The following is a 17444-nucleotide window of genomic DNA, read 5'->3' on the forward strand; positions in this document are numbered from 1 at the left end:
TTGTTTTAGTTTAGATTTATTTGCATTATAAAAAAGCAATGATGGTCAGGAATCTCCACACAAGATTAGAAAGTAAAAAAATAACCTTTCTGTATAAACCAAAAGAACAAGTTACTAACCTTCGGTAACGATGTATCTGTAAGAAACATTAGTTAGTTAGATTCCTCACCTTAGAATATCCCCAGGCGTCAGACTGGATCCGGAAGATTTTTCGTCAGCAATACCCCTTGCGCGTCGCTAGGCGTCGTCTGCGGCTCCGCGTCCGTCGTCGGCGTCGTGCGCCGGGATGACGTCGGAGTACTTAGACGCCGCCCTCGCGCGCTGACGTCAGTTCTTGTACATAGCCTTCCGCGCCAGGAACGCAGAGCCATGCAAAGACCGACACTGGTGCCAAAAATAAAATCTAGGGGCCTGAAAGGAGAACCTTAACCCTAGATGTCAGTTCGCAGAACGGGGAGGATGGGTGGGTCGGTGAGGAATCTAACTAATGTTTCTTACAGATACATCGTTACCGAAGGTTAGTAACTTGTTCATCTGAAAGAAACACGTTAGTTAGATTCCTCACCTTAGAATAGATACCCAAGCAATACCATCCCCGGTGGTGGGTCTGCGAACCAAGATCACACCAGAAAGTCCTGGAGGACAGAACGGCCAAAGAAGCCATCCCTCCGGACTTGGCTGTCAAGGCAATAATGCCTGGCAAACGTGTGTAGCGAAGCCCACGTCGCCGCCTGACAGATGTCCTGCAAAGGGACTCCCCGTCCCAAGGCAGTAGTAGCCGCCGTGGCCCGAGTAGAATGGGCGCGCAGCCCAACAGGAGGGTCCTTTTTAGCCAAGGAATAGCAGATTTTTATACACAAAACGACCCACCGAGAGATGGTTCGTTTGTGCACAGCTTTCCCCTTCTTAGCGCCCACGTACCCAACAAAAAGCTGGTCGTCCACCCGGAACTGTTTTGTGCGGTCCAGATAAAAGGAGAGCGCACGTTTTGGGTCCAAACGGTGGAGCCTCTCTTCCTCTTTGGAAGGATGCGGAGGCGGAAAGAAGGTGGGCAAGGTGACAGACTGCCCAAGGTGAAATGGAGTCACCACTTTAGGAAGAAAAGAGGGACGAGGCCGAAGGACAACCTTGTCCGGATGAACAGATAGAAAAGGAGGCTTTGAAGATAAAGCCTGGAGCTCACTCACCCGTCTAGCCGAGGTGATGGCTACCAGAAAAGCAGTCTTTAGAGTTAGAAGACGAAGAGGGCAATTGTGAAGAGGCTCGAAGGGAGCGCACATCAGGAAAGTCAAAACCAGATTCAAGTCCCACTGAGGCATTACAAAAGGGACAGGAGGGAACGTGTGTGTAATGCCTTTGAGAAAGCGTGACACTACAGGGGACTTGAAAAGAGAAGGCTGATCAGGAAGCCGCAAGAAGGCGGAGAGGGCAGCAAGATAACCTTTCAGGGTGCCCAGGGCAGAGCCCTGCCGGGCCAGAGAAAGAAGAAAGAGGAGAACCTCAGAAAGAGGGGCGGAAAGGGGATCCACAGCCTTTGCTGTGCACCATGCCACAAATTTGTTCCACCGGCAGGCGTATACCGACTTTGTGGAGGGACGCCTGGCTGCCAGAATGATATCACAGACTTCAGGAGGCAAGTCAAATGGCATCAACTGCCGCCGCTCAATCTCCACGCATGGAGGTGGAGGCTGGACAGGTTCGGGTGGAGGACCGTCCCCTGCTGCTGCGACAGAAGATCCTCCCGAAGGGGCAGACGTATCGGGGGATCGGTCAACAGACTGAGTAGCTCGGGATACCAGTATCTTCGTGCCCAATCCGGAGCCACCAAGATGACTTGGGCCCGGTCGCGCCTGATCTTCTTCAGCACTCTGGGCAGAAGTGGTATAGGCGGAAAGGCGTACAACAGACCGCAACTCCACTCGTGACGAAAAGCGTCGCCGAGCGAGTGCCGCCTTGGAAATTCCAACGCGCAGAACTGCTGACATTGCGCGTTCTCTTCGGTGGCGAATAGATCTAACCAAGGCTCTCCCCACTGCTGAAAGAGGCCTTGCACCACTTCGGAGTTCAGACGCCATTCGTGATCCATCATGCACCGGCGGCTGAGTTCGTCCGCTCTGGCGTTCAGAGAGCCCGCCAGATGTTGAACCACCAGGGTGACGCCCTGGTGTTCCAGCCATGTCCAGAGGCGCAGAGCCTCCTGACAAAGGGTCCACGACCCCACCCCGCCCTGTTTGTTGCAGTACCACATGGCGGTGGTGTTGTCCGTGAACACTTGCACGACACTTCCCCTGACAGAGGGAAGGAAGGCTTTCAGTGCAAGCCGGATCGCTCTCAACTCCAACAGGTTGATGTGGAGACGAGACTCCGCCGGAGACCAGAGGCCTCTGATCTCCGCCTCTCCCATATGGCCACCCCATCCCAGGAGGGACGCATCCGTCACTACGACATGCTCCGGCTGGGGAAGGGAGAGGCTCTTGCCCTTGACCCACTCGCGGTCCGCGAGCCACCACTGCAACTGCTGTGCAGTACCCTCCGAGATCAAGACATGGTCGGACAGGTTGCCGTGATGCTGGGCCCACTGAAACTTCAGGTCCCACTGCAGAGCCCGCATGCGCCGCCTGGCGTGATGCACTAGTAGGATGCAGGAGGCCATCAGCCCCAGAAGCCGCAACACTAGCCTGAACGAAACCCGGGATAGAGGCCGAAAGATGGGAATCAGGGCCTGTATATCCCGGACCCGCTGTTCCGGAGGATGGACCCGGAACTGCGCCGAATCGAGAACCGCTCCGATGAAGAGGAGCTTCTGAGAGGGACTCAAGTGTGACTTCGGCACGTTGATGGCAAACCCCAGCAAATGCAGGAGATCCGCCGTAGTCTGGAGGTGGGAGACGACTGCCTGGGGCGAGCCCGCCTTCAACAACCAGTCGTCGAGATAGGGGAAGACTGGGACCCCTGATCTGCGCAGATGAGCTGCGACCACCGCCATCACTTTCGTGAACACCCGAGGGGCACTGGTGAGGCCGAAGGGGAGCACGGTAAACTGAAAGTGCTCTTGGCCCACCGTGAACCGCAGGTAACGCCGGTGGGCCGGCAGGACGGGGATATGGAAATATGCGTCCTGCAAGTCCAACGCTACCAGCCAGTCTCCAGGGTCTAGGGCAGCTAAAACCTGAGCCAACGTCAGCATCTTGAACCTTTCCTTTCGGAGGAAGGCATTGACGTTCCGGAGGTCCAAGATAGGGCGCAGGCCCCCCTTGCCCTTCTTGGGAACCAGAAAGTAGTGGGAATAACAACCACGACCTACTTCTGGACTCGGAACGCGCTCGACGGCCCCCTTGGCCAAGAGAGCCGAAACTTCCTCGCGGAGAAGATCCAAATGATCCCCCGAGATACGGTGGTGCTGTGGTGGCATGGCTGGAGGGGTCGTCTCGAAGGGGAGGGAGTAGCCCCTTCGGACGATTTGCAGCACCCACCTGTCCGATGTTATGGACCGCCAGTGGAGCAGGTGATGGCGAACTCTGCCGCCCACTGGCGTGGTATGGGCCTGAAAGCTCGGACTAGGAAGGCTTTGAGGCGGATGCTGCCGGGGTGGATGTGGGCTGACCACGTCGTCCTCCATTTCCGCCACGGCGGAAGCCACGTCCGCGACCGCGCGCAGGTTGGTTCTGCGGCTGGTGGCTTTGCGGACGTGAGGAGGCGCCCCTTCCTTGGCCACGAAAGGGGCGAAAAGCGGAGGTGTGCGCCCGCGGAGCCGAGAGGCCCAAGGACTTGGCCGTAGCCCGGGAGTCCTTAAAACGGTTCAGCGCACTGTCCGCCTTCTCACCAAACAGGCGAGTGCCATCAAAGGGCATGTCCATGAGGGTGTTCTGGACATCCCCGGAAAATGACGTGGACCGCATCCAGGCGTGGCGGCGGAGCGCCACCGTGGTGGAAATCGCCCGACCTAGCGAGTCCGTGGTGTCAAGCCCACATCTTATGGCGTGCCGTGCTGCATCCCTCCCATCGGCCAAAGCCTGGGTAAGACGCGTCCGGACCTCCTCCGGACACAGGGGCAGCACGTTCTCCACCGTATCCCACAGGGAATGGGAATAACGGTCCAAGAGACAGGCGGTATTTAAGGACCGCAGGCCCAAACTAAGGGACGAGAACAGTTTCTTGCCAAACTGCTCGAGCCTCTTGGAATCCCGGTCCGGCGGAGCGGTCGGGAAGGAGGACTGGGAAGTAGAGGCCTGGATAACCAGACTCTCGGGGGTGGGGTGTTGGGACAGGAAACTGGGGTCGCCCGGAGCAGGGCGGTGGCGCCTGGCAACGTTCCGATCCACAGGAGGAACTGTGGAGGGCTTGGACCAGGTGCCCTGCAGAACGTCAGTGAGGGCCTCGTTGAACGGCAGCAGAGGCTCAGTGGAGCTTGCTGAGGTTTGAAGCACCTCAGTGAGGATGTTGGTCCTCACAGCCACGGCAGGCAACTCGAGCCCAAGGGCCTCAGCCGCCTTGCGCAGCACCACAGAAAATGCTGCACCCTCCTCCGAAGCCACGGTCGGAGGAGAAGTGAATCCAGCGTCTGGCGAGGTGTCCAGTCCGCTGGCCTCCCCCAGTTCATCTGCCCAGTCCTGAGAAAGCTGTGACTGAACAGCCAGAGGGTCCTCGAACCCCTCCCAGTCGCCCCCTTCTTCCGATTCCTGATAAACAGGAGGAATGATCGGAACCGGACTGTAGAGATGGTAGGTCTGCGTCGGATGCGGCGTCGGCGGACGCCGTGCCGGCGTCGGGTCCGGATGAGGGCTAAACCGGGGCGTCGGCGTCACAGGCGTCGGCGTCGGTGGCGCCGGTGACGGCGTCGGTGGTGGTTCAGGCGTCGGCGCCGGTGGAGGAGTGACAAGGTCAACCGGCGTCGACTGGGGCCCAGGCAAGGGCCCCGCGGGGACCTGCGGCGTCGAGACCGGAGTCGTCGACGGCGCCGGGGCCGGAGCCGCCGGCACGCGAGGTCGCCCAGTCGAGTCCGCGGGGCCCGAAGGCGCGCCAGCGGGCGTCGACGGCGGGGCCAGGCTCCTCATGGCCGAGAGGAAGGCACTGATCTCCGCCGGCGCCGCGTCAGCCCCAGGGACCGGAGGGTATGGGGGCGGACGCGGCACCTGCGGCTCCGCCGGAGCCGCGGGGGTGGAACCACTGGGACCCTCGGCCGAGTCGCGCGACCGGCGAGGGGAGTCCGAAGAGCGATGTCGCCGCTTCGACTTCTTAGAGTGTTTAGACTTACCCGACGACTTGGAGCCCGACGAGCGATGGTGGCGTCGGCTAGGGCTCCGCGAGCGATCCTTGGACCTCCTCCTGGACCGGGATCGCGCACGACGCGGAGCCGAGTGGCGAAGCTCGAGAAGCTTGCGGGACCGCTCCCGCCTAGCCTTCGAAGTCAGGGCCTGACAGTCGTTGCACGACTCCGCGTCGTGGTCGAGGCCTAAGCAATAGAGGCACCGGCGGTGGTGATCGGTCACCGACATCAGTCGATGACAGTCTTCACAAGCCTTGAACCCAGGCATCCTACCGGCACCAGATGTCGACAGACAAGGATCAAAAATGATCAAAAAGATTTAGTCAAAAAAGACTAAAAGGGGTAGCTCTCCCGGATCTGCGCTTACTGGCGCGGAAAAAAGAAGAACTGACGTCAGCGCGCGAGGGCGGCGTCTAAGTACTCCGACGACGTCATCCCGGCGCACGACGCCGACGACGGACGCGGAGCCGCAGACGACGCCTAGCGACGCGCAAGGGGTATTGCTGACGAAAAATCTTCCGGATCCAGTCTGACGCCTGGGGATATTCTAAGGTGAGGAATCTAACTAACGTGTTTCTTTCAGATACATTTGCATAAATATCTTTTAAATGAAGAGCACTGGAAAGGTTTGGTTAGCTTTCAGTGTTTGATGTACTCTGCTTGATCGTCCCAAATTCTACGAAGCAAATCATGGCTACTCAAATATTTCTCGGACGTTCATGTGTTGCCTTCCTTCCTTCTCAAAGTGAAATCACTTCAAAATAAACACAACGCTGATCAGTGCTGAAAGGTGGGAGTGGAAGGGGGTTGTGAACAGCAGTATAAAACCATGGGCTCAGGTAACCATTAAAACAAGAATGAAAAGTAGTTCTATTAAAATAGCATGGAACGTGGTCTAACAGTTAAAGGTAAAAATTAGGGCATGATATAATTTATTGACAAACATTTTGAACAAAAGGGTCTTCTATTCCTTTCAAATGTTCATGAAATTAAACGGTCCCAGCTGTTGGTAGTAAGTCTCTTATTACGATAGCAGTGGTGGTATTCCAGTGGGATAAGCAACAGTGCGGACTTCTTTTTAAAAATATTTGGGCTGATTTCCAAAATGAGAAGCCACAACCTGCAAGAGAAGTGGTGAGATGTAGGAAAGCACTTGGGCTATCATTTCCACAGACAAACCAAGATGATTCCTGAGTCCACGGGCCTGAAATATGTTAAACCTGGTCTAAAAATCTTAACTTTCTCACTTACCACACACTGCACTATTCAAGGCAAATATTTTTCCAAACACTAACGTCAAAAATAGATCCACTAGAAATGACAAATCTTTGGACTCCATTAGACGGTCTTGGAGACTCCAGGGAGTCTCACTGGGAGGGAAAACTAATGAGCTGAACCAAACCATTCACCTCAGCTACAAGTCCTCGGAGATCAAAATGCGCGACTCAAGACAAACCACGCAGGAGCAAAATAAAACGAGCATTGATAATGCAATAGGTCTCGCCGTTGATTAAGTTAAAGCCATTTGCTTGGCTAAAGGTATTGTATAGCAAAGAAAATGGCTTTAACTTAATAAAAGGCGAGGCCTATTGCATTGTCAATGCTTGTTTAAGGTTGTTTTACTAAGCCATCTTAGTCCACCTCCGCGTTTCGACCTACTGGTCTTGATCACGGTACCGTGATCAATACCAGTAGGTCGAAACGCGGAGGTGGGAGTAAGATGGCTTAGTAAAGCAACCTTAAAAAATCCTCTGGAGAGTGCTGCGTTTAACTGTTTGTTGAGAAATAATTGTTCAAGGACTTGTCCTACCTTGCCGTATGCACCAGCTCTAAAATGCGCCCTTTGAGTTTGGACTAACTTGTGGATATACATTTCCTACGGAAAATAGGTCCCAACTATAACTACCTACTGGCGACTGCAGTAGGTAAATATATATATTATAATGCGGCAGCTCCCCCTACTGGGGTTACTCTGCAACTCACCAAATCTTCAAGGATGGCCCAAAAAAGCATTACATTTTAAACAAGCATTAGGAATCTAATAGGTTTTACATTTTTTCGAGTTAGAGCTATTGGCGTTGTAAATAGCAATATCTTTTACCCTTGTGTTATGGGCTGGATGTATGTAGTTTGAGTGGAATTATGTGGTTTGAGTGGAATTATGTGGTTTGAGTGGAATTATGTGGTTTGAGTGGAATTATGTAGGTTGCTTGACTTTTTTTATTGACTCGTACAGACCGGTCTCAAAAATGATGCTACACCTTTAATGGAGCAGCACGAGTACTCATGAGAAGGGCTGTTCTTTGTTTACTGGGTTGGTAGTAGTATGTTCTGCAGAAGTGGCAGTCTTTCAATTGAAAAGTTCTCAGGGTCTTCACATTTAAGTGCAGTATGTCTCAATGATGGCTTCAGTAGTCGCTGCTACTTGAGCACAAGAGTAACGTGAGAAGTGTGGACAGTGCAACTGTAAAGGTACAGGAGCCCTGCAGTACTCCAAAGCACTTAAATGTGCTCTCCTCTCGCTTCTTAGGAAGAGTGTTGTGCTGTCCCGGCATCTCTGATCATAGCCAGCAGCGCTTCCCACGGACTTCTACACTGATGGGGAAACAAGCACTTACAGGTTACTTGCGAACAGTGGCTCTGTCCGAACTCAGAGCCATGCACACCCGGTGAAGCTGTATGTTCCAGACACCCATAACCCAAAAGCACAGCGGTGGAATTAGCTGCAGCATCAAGTGGACACATAAGACGGACATGCTTCCTAGCGTTCTTCCGATCCGCATAGGGTAGGTTGGTAGCGGTAGCCATCTTCGAGGCGCACCGCCCCTTCATTTACAGTAAGAAATTGACAGTGCGTGTTGCAGGTTTCACAACAGTTTTAACTGTACCCACCATTTGTTGACGTTTATGGTTTTACACACTGGCAGGTCCAACATGTGATGTTTACTTTTAATTTTCGTTGCAGTAGGTAGCTAATTGTGAAGAAGGCAGCTGCCAAAACAGGAGCAGCAGTTTCAGCAGGGGGGTGGGGGGAACACTTTGGCTTCTCCATTTACTGCCCATGCGTGGATTTCCGAGTGCCTGCCCATATTATGCTCATCACAGTATATCAAAATAATGCGGTTTGGGAAGCACGTTTGTATGAAGGATATCTGAGGGTATTATTGTACTGGGGCCTCCATCTAGGCCCGGTGCTTGGTGAATGTTACAGGTATGTTGTTGTGCCTTTCTGATCCGAGACAAAAACTCGGAATCCCTGGATGAAGACGCTGACCGGCCTGCATGCGGTTCAGTGGTTGCCAGCCAGGCCCCGAAGAACCTGGAAGAGACACCAACATATGGCAGGGCCGCCCAGAGTCCAGTTCCTCCCCCTGCTGCCTTACACACACTGGGAGGCAAATATATATCCAGAAAATCTGATTGGCCGGGGTCGGGACGCTTCGCGAGGCTGAGAGGAGAGCGTGCGGCGTCAGTAAACGGATTGAAGGGGAGGGGGCTGGGCGGGGCACGCGCGTGCAGTTGTGCAAAGATGGCTGATCTCGCCCTTCACAAAGGTAAACATGCACGCGTACGGACAAAATTAATGTAAACAAAGATGGCGTCGGGCTGCTCACAGGCGCGTGAATTTTTTGTCCATACGCGTGCATGTTTACCGCTGTGAATAGCGAGAGCAGCCATGTTTGTACATCTCCACGTGCGTACATTCAGCTTTGGCTGAATCGATTTCAAAAGGTCCTCTACATGGCGAGAGCAACGCATGACTGCTTTCGCCAGGCGAGACCTAAGGCGAGACCTAAAAAAGTGGGAGGGATGGGGAAGTGCACGGAACGGAACAGGAGCCCTCAGAATGCCTATGTCTACAAATAAAACAAACCAAAGGCACGGCCGCCATTAATCCAGCTGAGCCTGCTGCGCTGGTTAAATAGAAAAAAACCTTCTCAGGAGAGCATGTCCTGCCTAGCAGGCAGGAGCAAGCCATTTAAAAAACTAGATCTCGGAGGTTGTAATTAAAGCCTACAGAGTAACAACACATGTAACAGGGGATGTCTTCATGGGACGTTACAAGAAGAGAAAAGGCAATACTAAGCCTATGGACCAATGAAAAGCCACCATTTACGAAGGACTGTGAAAGGAGCCAATTAAAAAGATGGGCTGAAGGTGTGCAGAGTTTTAAATCCATACCTGAATACAGCAGGTCGCAAAAAGACAGCATAAGCGCCGCCTATGCGAGACCTAAAAACTAAGAGTACAGCATCAACTGTGGAGAAATGTCTGCAAAATAAGGCATCACTCAAATTTTTGAACCACAATATTAAGTAATTAAATAAGGAGCTGAACGATTTAATCCAGCTATAAATTAAAATAAAATTACAAATAAATTGATTACCAAGTTAAATAAAGTTAAAAAGGTGAGTAAAAGAAACAGTGCAATCAAGATAAATGTGAAAGGCATATACACAAAAGTAGATGGGAGGCTCAGGCACTGAACATCTTTCAAATCCATCTTGTACCGAACTTAGCATTTTTCTAAAATTGCTTTAAAGTCGTCTTACAGCATTTCCTTGAAAATCAGTTATCTGTCAAACGTATGTGCAGTTTTGTATTCCCACTTGCAGGGCTACATGTAGTTCAAATTTCAAGAGATACCGGACCTCCCCTTTTATGGTAAACAATAGTGAACCCAACAATTAACTGCATTTAACACAGTATTTAGATTTTCTATCACAAGCAATATCAAGAGCATAACATTCTTCAGTCCCGCACTCAACACCTAGTCTAATAGCCAAAATATTTTAACAGTCAACCAAAGAGTATTCAATTGGACATACAAGAAAACAAAAAAAAAAGGCTCTTACTGCAAAGAGGACATCCCCTTCAACCATTCTTCCTTGGTAAAAAATCCCATGCTTTCAGCCTCCAGTTTCCAGGCTAAAACCAACATAATAATCTGAAAAGCAAATACGTAACAAAATAAGCATACATAATCAACAATAAAAATCCTGTGTGTGAGTGCGTGCTCAAATCAGAAAAGTTACATATATACAATTGGCCATCAGTGGTAATCCAATAAAAAATTTTTTTTTAAATCTAAGCGAACCTTAGGATCATACACCTCGGTGCTAAGTAACATTTATACAGCATAGATGAGAACAGTCGATATTAAGTGATGGAGGTAGGAATGTACAGCATGAGAGAGCTATTTAAAATAGGAGGACTTCATTAAATTAGAACCATTGAATGATAGGCAACAGTTTTCCATTGGATGTAAGGTAATTACAGTACAATATTTTATCAAATGAAAAGCTGTAACTTATTCACAAACAGGAAACACCTTGCTAATGAAACTTACATTTTCAGGTTCGACACCAATGTCTTCACAAAACTTTTCCATTGCTTCTGGGCCTAAAACATCATCAGGACCTAAGGAAAAATAAAACGGTTTACCAAAAGAGAACATACCTCCACGTTTTTCTGACTAAAGGTGTGTGGGCGGGAACTGGGGAGCTGTGAAAAATGAAATTACTTTTAGCCAGGGGTGTAATTACACAGACAATACCAAACTCATCCTCTCCCTCATGGACAAGACAAGCACCTCCAGAATCAACTACAACAGCTCCATGGCCATGGTAGATGAACGGATGAGAACAAAATGCATGAAGTTCAATTCCAACAAGACAGAAGTTCTGATATTTGGAAACAAGACCTCCCCATCGGACTCCACCTGGTGGCCATCGGAGCTAGGGCCAACAATCACCGAACACACAGAAAACTGGGGTTCATCCTAGATGACAAACTCACTATGACTGCACAAGTCACAGTGAGCGCCTACTGCCTCCACATACTGTGAAAGTTTTTCAAGTGGCTGCCACAGAATACCAGACAAAGTCAAACAAGCACTCCTCACAAGCAGGCTCGACTATGGCGACGCACTCTACTCTACACCAGAATCTCAAAGCAGCGCCTAAAAAGGCTCCAGACCATCCTGAACGCTGCTGCAAGACTCATAGTGGACCCACTGTGCTGCACCCTATCACTCCACACCTCAAGGAGCTACACTGGCTCACCATTCACAAATGCAGCCAATTCAAACTCTTCATTCACACATACAAAGCCCAACACAACATTGGGCCAGCATACGTTAACAGCCTCATACATTTTCACCAGCAGACCAGACACCTACGCCCTTGTATCCTGCATTCACAAAAACAGAGCAGGCGGTCACTCATTCTCCGACATCGCACCCAAAATATGGAACTACCTCCCTCAGCAAATCAGGGCCTCCACCTCACTTCTTCAGCTCTGCAAGACGCTGAAGACATGGCTCTTAGAATAATAACTCTGTTGGGCCCGTGGCCCACTCAACTGCTCAAGCGCCTGGATACACTCACGGGTGATTAGTGCGCTTTATAAATCTACATAACATATTAGGACTATCTAGCTACAGTAATCGCTAAATGTCGTTGCCTTTTAACATGCAAAAAGTCCAAGTGTAACTAAAGTCTGAAAGTTAATTTCAGCATCAAAAAACAACAATACTAAGGTTGCCGAAAAAATAACGTAAAGGAAGGGAGTTATTAAAAGGTCCCAGGCATATTTTTTAAAACTAAAAACCATTCAATGGTGGTGTTAACATTATGGACAATAGAACAGCAACTTCTGCTATGGGAACAGATCTCAGCTATAGCAAAAGTGGGTATTAACATAGTTAATGAAATGGTCACAAAAATGCCAAGACTGTGGAAGGAAAATGTGAGGAAGTCGCCGCCGCGCCTGGGACTTCCAAGATGGGGGCGGCGCTCGATCAACCCGGAAGTGGGGGCAGCGTTCTAGGCACTGATGCACACTCCGACGGGAGTGCGTCTAACGGGGAAGCACTTAAGGAAATGCCGGGAGAAGACCCGAGCGTTGTTGTTGGGCAACTGGAGGTGGAATACTGGAAAAGCAGCGGGGCAGAGGACGGAAGGAGCAGCGAGGAGAAGAGCAAGAGGAGCAGCAGGGAGAATAACAGTGGCAGCAGAGAGCAATCGACCCAAAGAGAGGAGGAGGAGGAGGAGGAAACCAGCAGCTGTCCGGGGGGAGCACTTTCAGAGCACTGCAAACAAGACCAGTACTCCAGAGACGAGTGAGGAGGCTGGATCTCCTTCCACCACAGCCCTGGAGAGTCGTGGTTTCAGGCAAGTGCCATTAGCACGTTTTCTTTCCTTTAAAGGGTGGTGGACAGGACTAAAGAGTGGCACTTAAAACAACATCCACCTGGTTCCCTCACCCTAGGTACTTCACAGTCAGGGCACGGGTGAAGGCTTGCACACTCCTGCCCCCCCTCCCCCCCCCATTTTTTTTCCGTGTGTGGCACCCCAGGCCAATGCCCTAATCCTTGGGTTATTTTGTGCGTTTTTTTTTTTATTGCTGCATCTTTCAATTGACACCGCAAACAACCCACTGGGAGAAGCGAATCCCACCCACGAAGATTCAGAGGAGACCGACTTGAATGAAGTGGGACAGTGGTGCTACATATCCTTGAACTGCGTATCTCCTGTAACTTTACCTGCAATAAAGCGTCTTAAAAGCACTAACCCGACCTATGGCTGCCTAAATGGGAAGGATCTAAGGGACGCTAACCCCTCCACAAGTCTACAGAAACGCAGCGAGAACCCATCCAGTAGAAGAAGCACTACAAGAACCAAATAGTCTTGGATCAGCAAGAATAACTCACATTATAAGACTTTCCTGATGCACAGGCAGTTGTGTTCAACTTTCAAGACGCGTTCCAGGGCATAAAGTTTTGGCCTCTGAACACAGACACATTTCCTTCTTGTACTAGGTTAACACAATGAATCTATGTGGTAATTTCGACAGAATAAAAATACATATCTGTTTGTTTATTTAAAATGTTTTATAAAGCGCAAACTTGACCCATGAGGGTATCAGAGCACTTTACAGTTTATCAGAAAGAGACCTATAGATCAAACAACAGCAAAATCGAGGCCAATGCCGGAAGTGGTAACTCCCATGGGGAGTATGGGGGCAACCACCTAAGTGTCAAATCCGCAAATCAAAAACACTATGGTAGCAATAATAAACATGGATGTAGTCAATATGCCACAACAGGTTTGGAGAGTAAAGTTCCTGGGTTCTAAGGCAGAAATGTGTTTATTAGAAGTAATTTAACTTCCTTCCTGAAAGATGTAGTTGAGGGATGCAGTCTGATTACGGGAGGCAAGGAGTTGCAAATTCTCGGGCAATGCCAGAGAAGGCTTGGTTGCAAGTTCTTTTTAAACAATTTCTGTGGTTTCAACAGTAAAGTGCTGGAACTTCTAGGGGATCTGTAGCCGCCAGGAAGCTCCAGTGTCTTTGCGAGGTATCTTGGGGTATTGAAGTGAAGGGCTTTATGTGTCATGGAGGCAGTTTTTCAATGCAATCTTGTTTCATAAGGAAGCCAGTTTAGGGATTCCAAATCGGTTGTGAGGTGGTTGTGTATTTTAGATCCTGTGATGAGCCTTGCAGCAGAGTTAATTAGGAGAGGCCCTTAAAGGAGCAGTCTTGGTTCTGGGTCGGCCACAGAAGGTTGCACTTCCATAGTTCAACCTGGAAATCACTAGGGCTTGCACGACAGACAAAGTCGTTGAGGGGAGGAAGGGTTTTATTTTAAGATGTTAATTTGGAGGCTTGCTCCTTTGGTGGCAGCACAGATGTGTTTCGGCATATTCAAGTTCCTGTCTAAAATTATTCCCAGGGGTCTTGCGGATTCTATAAAGTGTGACAAGCAGTTAATAGCGGTTAGTTGCTTTATCCATTACTCGATATCAGGAGTGTTTGTGAGGGGGGTTAGGAGGAATTCCATCTCGAGAGTGTTTAGTATTAAGTTTTTGTAGCGTTAAGTTGAGGGACGCAATGTCTTCAAGTGAGGAGACTTTCAGGTACAATTGAGTGTCATCAGTGTACGTGGATGTTGGATGATCTCAGAATTTCCGTTAAAGGCTCCATGAACAATTTAAAGAGAGTAGGTGAGAGCGAGGAACCCCTAATGCAGGGATGTGGAATTCCGATAGCCCGGCTCCCAGGACATATTGTTTGGGGTCAAGAGCAACAAGTTTTCATGTGTATTTTGACCCTGGGGCAAGTAGGCCAAACCCCCTGCAGCACAAACCCTTTGGCTGGCAGTTTGCAGTACCACATAATGGGCCAGTGAAGGGCACTGTCTCCAGTTAAGGTAATATTTTTGTCCATATATTAATGCTGTTCAAACTTGTATTTATGGTTCATTAATTGAATGCCTTTATTATTAAGGTGAGCGCTCTAAGTAAATGTTGTAAGCTCTGACTGCACTACTGACAGTGGTTCCAGTATAAAAATGTGTACATACGTTTTTTTTAATGTTTAGCAATATGTGGCTATGTATACTGCTCCCAGAATGCTCTCTGATTTGATGCAAATAATTGCAGAAGCTTAAAAGCAAGATTGATGATTCTTTGCTTCCAAAATAAAATGTTCATAAAAAAAATTTCAAAAAATGAACTTTTCACTAAACTACTGTAAAATTTCAAGTAAAATTTCTTTGCATCGTTTAATCACTAGTTGATGCATGCTAGTATTTCCCCAAAATATTCATAATAGAAAATCCGTGCAACCAGTTTCAAGGGGATTATGGGACACACAATTAAACAAGCATTGGCAAAGCCAGTAGGTCGGAAATTGGTGGTCAGCTTTTTAGGTCTCGCATGCGCTGCATAGGAGGAGACCTTTAGCCATCGGTTCCCTTTTTAGCCAGAAAACGTGCACACGTTCCATTGCCTTCAATGGCAACGCGTGCATGTGTGGCAATTCCTTTGCGGGAGCGAACGGCAGCGCCATATGGTATCAATTATCGCGCCTTGACGCTCGCTCCCGCAAAGGAATCGCGCAGGCCCCTTCCTCTCTCCCCTCCTCCTGTTGCAGCGCGCTTGTTTTGGTTTCCAGTCAAGCCCTCACCCCTACCACTTAACTCATCGAGACATCTTGCTGGCATAACATGCACTGAACTCTGTCTGCATCCCACGTGTGTCTGCTCTGCGTACAAGGACCCGGGGAACAGAACAAGCCAAGGTAAAGGGACATTCAAGGTATTAACTACCTCAAACGCCACTGCTCGTTAGCTGCCCGCAACTGACCTTGCCAACAACCAGCACATGACCAGCTGAACTTAAATCAATGGGAGAGTTGTCTGTGACCAGCAAAGAGCGGCTGAACTGAGCTCTCCCAGTTAAACGGCTGTGGGCAACAGGTCACAGTTATCAACAGAGATTAATGGTGCGTTTTATTGATTTGAAGCTATTGCTGGTTTTGGTGACATATATACCACAAACCTCAGGAAGTTTGCATTCATTTTTGTTGTTACTTTGAGGGGCCTTTGAGATAGACATTCAGTCATGATGCTCATGCATATGCACACCCGCGCATTTATATGTATACATAGATATTCGTTCAGCGTGCGCCAAGCTGATTAGCAGCTCTTGGGAGTCCCTTCTTGCCCATCTGTCTAGTCTTCTGCGCTCGAGGCGTAAGAAGCGCAGCCCCGACGCACCCCCACAGTTCTTAGCGGCGGTGTATGATCCCGCCCCGATTTACAAAAGTCAGCCGGTTAACGCCGCCCGTGTTTACACTGGATTATTGGAAGGGAAGCAGGGGTTACGTCTGTAGGTCCCCAGTCTTCCCCAGGGGGGACCTGGCTGCCTGCTTGGCACACACGGGAGGGCTGACAGGTAGCAGGATTTGTCTAAGCAGTGTGCATGAGAGCCAACAAGGAAAAGCGAATGCGCTGGATTAGTTCCGGATTATGTGGTCAGAGGGAAGCCTGACGGACAAACTGCAGAGGAATAAAATGCAATCTGTTTGGGGGGGGGACAGGCGCTGTGCTTAGCTTTCATTTTTCAAGAAATTACAAGAAAAATCATTAATAATTTGAGAATGCCTGTCCATTACTTGTTCCCTTCTGTAATTCCAAAGCAGGGGTTCTAGCATGAATATGCCACAGCTGTATATTGGCTGTGCTTGGTAACAGATGGCAAGACCGATTTTACGCTGCACTTTCAAGGGAAAGCGAAAGGCAGATAGAAATAGGACTTTATATTTTAGTACCTGCCATCTTCGTCGAGACATACCTGACAGAGCTATAAAATAAAGGGGTGATCTTAGTTTTTCATTTGTTGCGACCGCCATTTCTCATTCTCGGACATAAATAATGATAAATATGTATTCATTAAAGAATGTTGTCTACCCCCAAAATCAATGAGAATTAAACATGCAGATAATTTAGAAATAAAATGTCATCTAGGACATTGGCCCCGACAGAATTCAAAGTTAGTATGTTTATGCACAGTTAGTTGTACAGCATATCATTGTAGTTTTAGTCACTTCTTAAGTGCTATTAAATTTTAGTAACTATGGTAACTAAGACACTGAGGATGGAAGGAATTTGCTAGGATCAACAGCTATGATCAGGTTTGGATTGGGGATGCAGAGACTAGAACAGTTCTTTTTGACACTTAGTTAAGAATTTAAAGTTGGGTTGCAATGGAAAATCCTGCAATTTTTGGAGATAGAGCTAAATAACGAAGATAATGCACCCGTGGTCACTATTACTATGGGTGAAGAAATTCAGATTTGGTATTATAGCATTTGTACACCACTTATTATCTGTGTGTGTAGATCTAAATTGCTTGCTTGCCGACATGCATAGCAAGTGACATCATGAAGGGAGTTTAATTTGAAGGGTGTTTTTGTTTTGAGTCTATCTTGGGGTGTTTTCATGTCGCGTGTGATGCTGCAGTAATCGCGTTATGGGATGCATTTCCTGGAAGTGTGATTGATGCAAGTGTGTGAGAGATAGACTAGCAAATGCTAGCTGTAGGAAATCCTAAAACATATGGCCATAAGGGAAGCACAATGCTGTGTGCATGTACACCAAAAAGGGGGAAATCAAAGAAGGCCCAGTAATCCTTCTGGTAACATGCAACAGGCAGAAATGCTAGTGCCCCCATAGACTCTTGAAGATTGGGAACGTAGCACATGGGCATGGTTGGATACATAGTTATGTGCTTGACTGAGGTACTTTCAAGCTCTCGTATGTCTTATTTGGTCGGCATCGACAACTATGTGGCACTACGTGCAAGGTTGCTTCAGATATATATGCTATATCCTT

At 49.0% G+C, this 17444-nt stretch overlaps 1 protein-coding gene across 4 annotated transcripts in view; it reads right to left on the bottom strand.

Annotated features, from left to right (window-relative positions):
- DCUN1D5 (defective in cullin neddylation 1 domain containing 5) overlaps positions 1-17444 on the bottom strand; it is a 103954-nt gene that overhangs the window by 46333 nt on the left and 40177 nt on the right. For all 4 annotated transcript variants that reach the window (XM_085621457.1, XM_085621459.1, XM_085621460.1 and 1 more), the window contains exons 4-5: positions 10617-10687; positions 10123-10214 (exon numbers count right to left, since the gene is read on the bottom strand). In XM_085621457.1, the coding sequence (XP_085477583.1) occupies positions 10123-10214; positions 10617-10687 (163 nt within the window). The remainder of the gene's footprint in view (positions 1-10122; positions 10215-10616; positions 10688-17444) is intronic.

This window comes from Triturus cristatus, chromosome 8 (genome assembly GCF_964204655.1).
Source record: "Triturus cristatus chromosome 8, aTriCri1.1, whole genome shotgun sequence".
In the NCBI taxonomy this organism is placed as follows: Eukaryota; Metazoa; Chordata; class Amphibia; order Caudata; family Salamandridae; genus Triturus; species Triturus cristatus.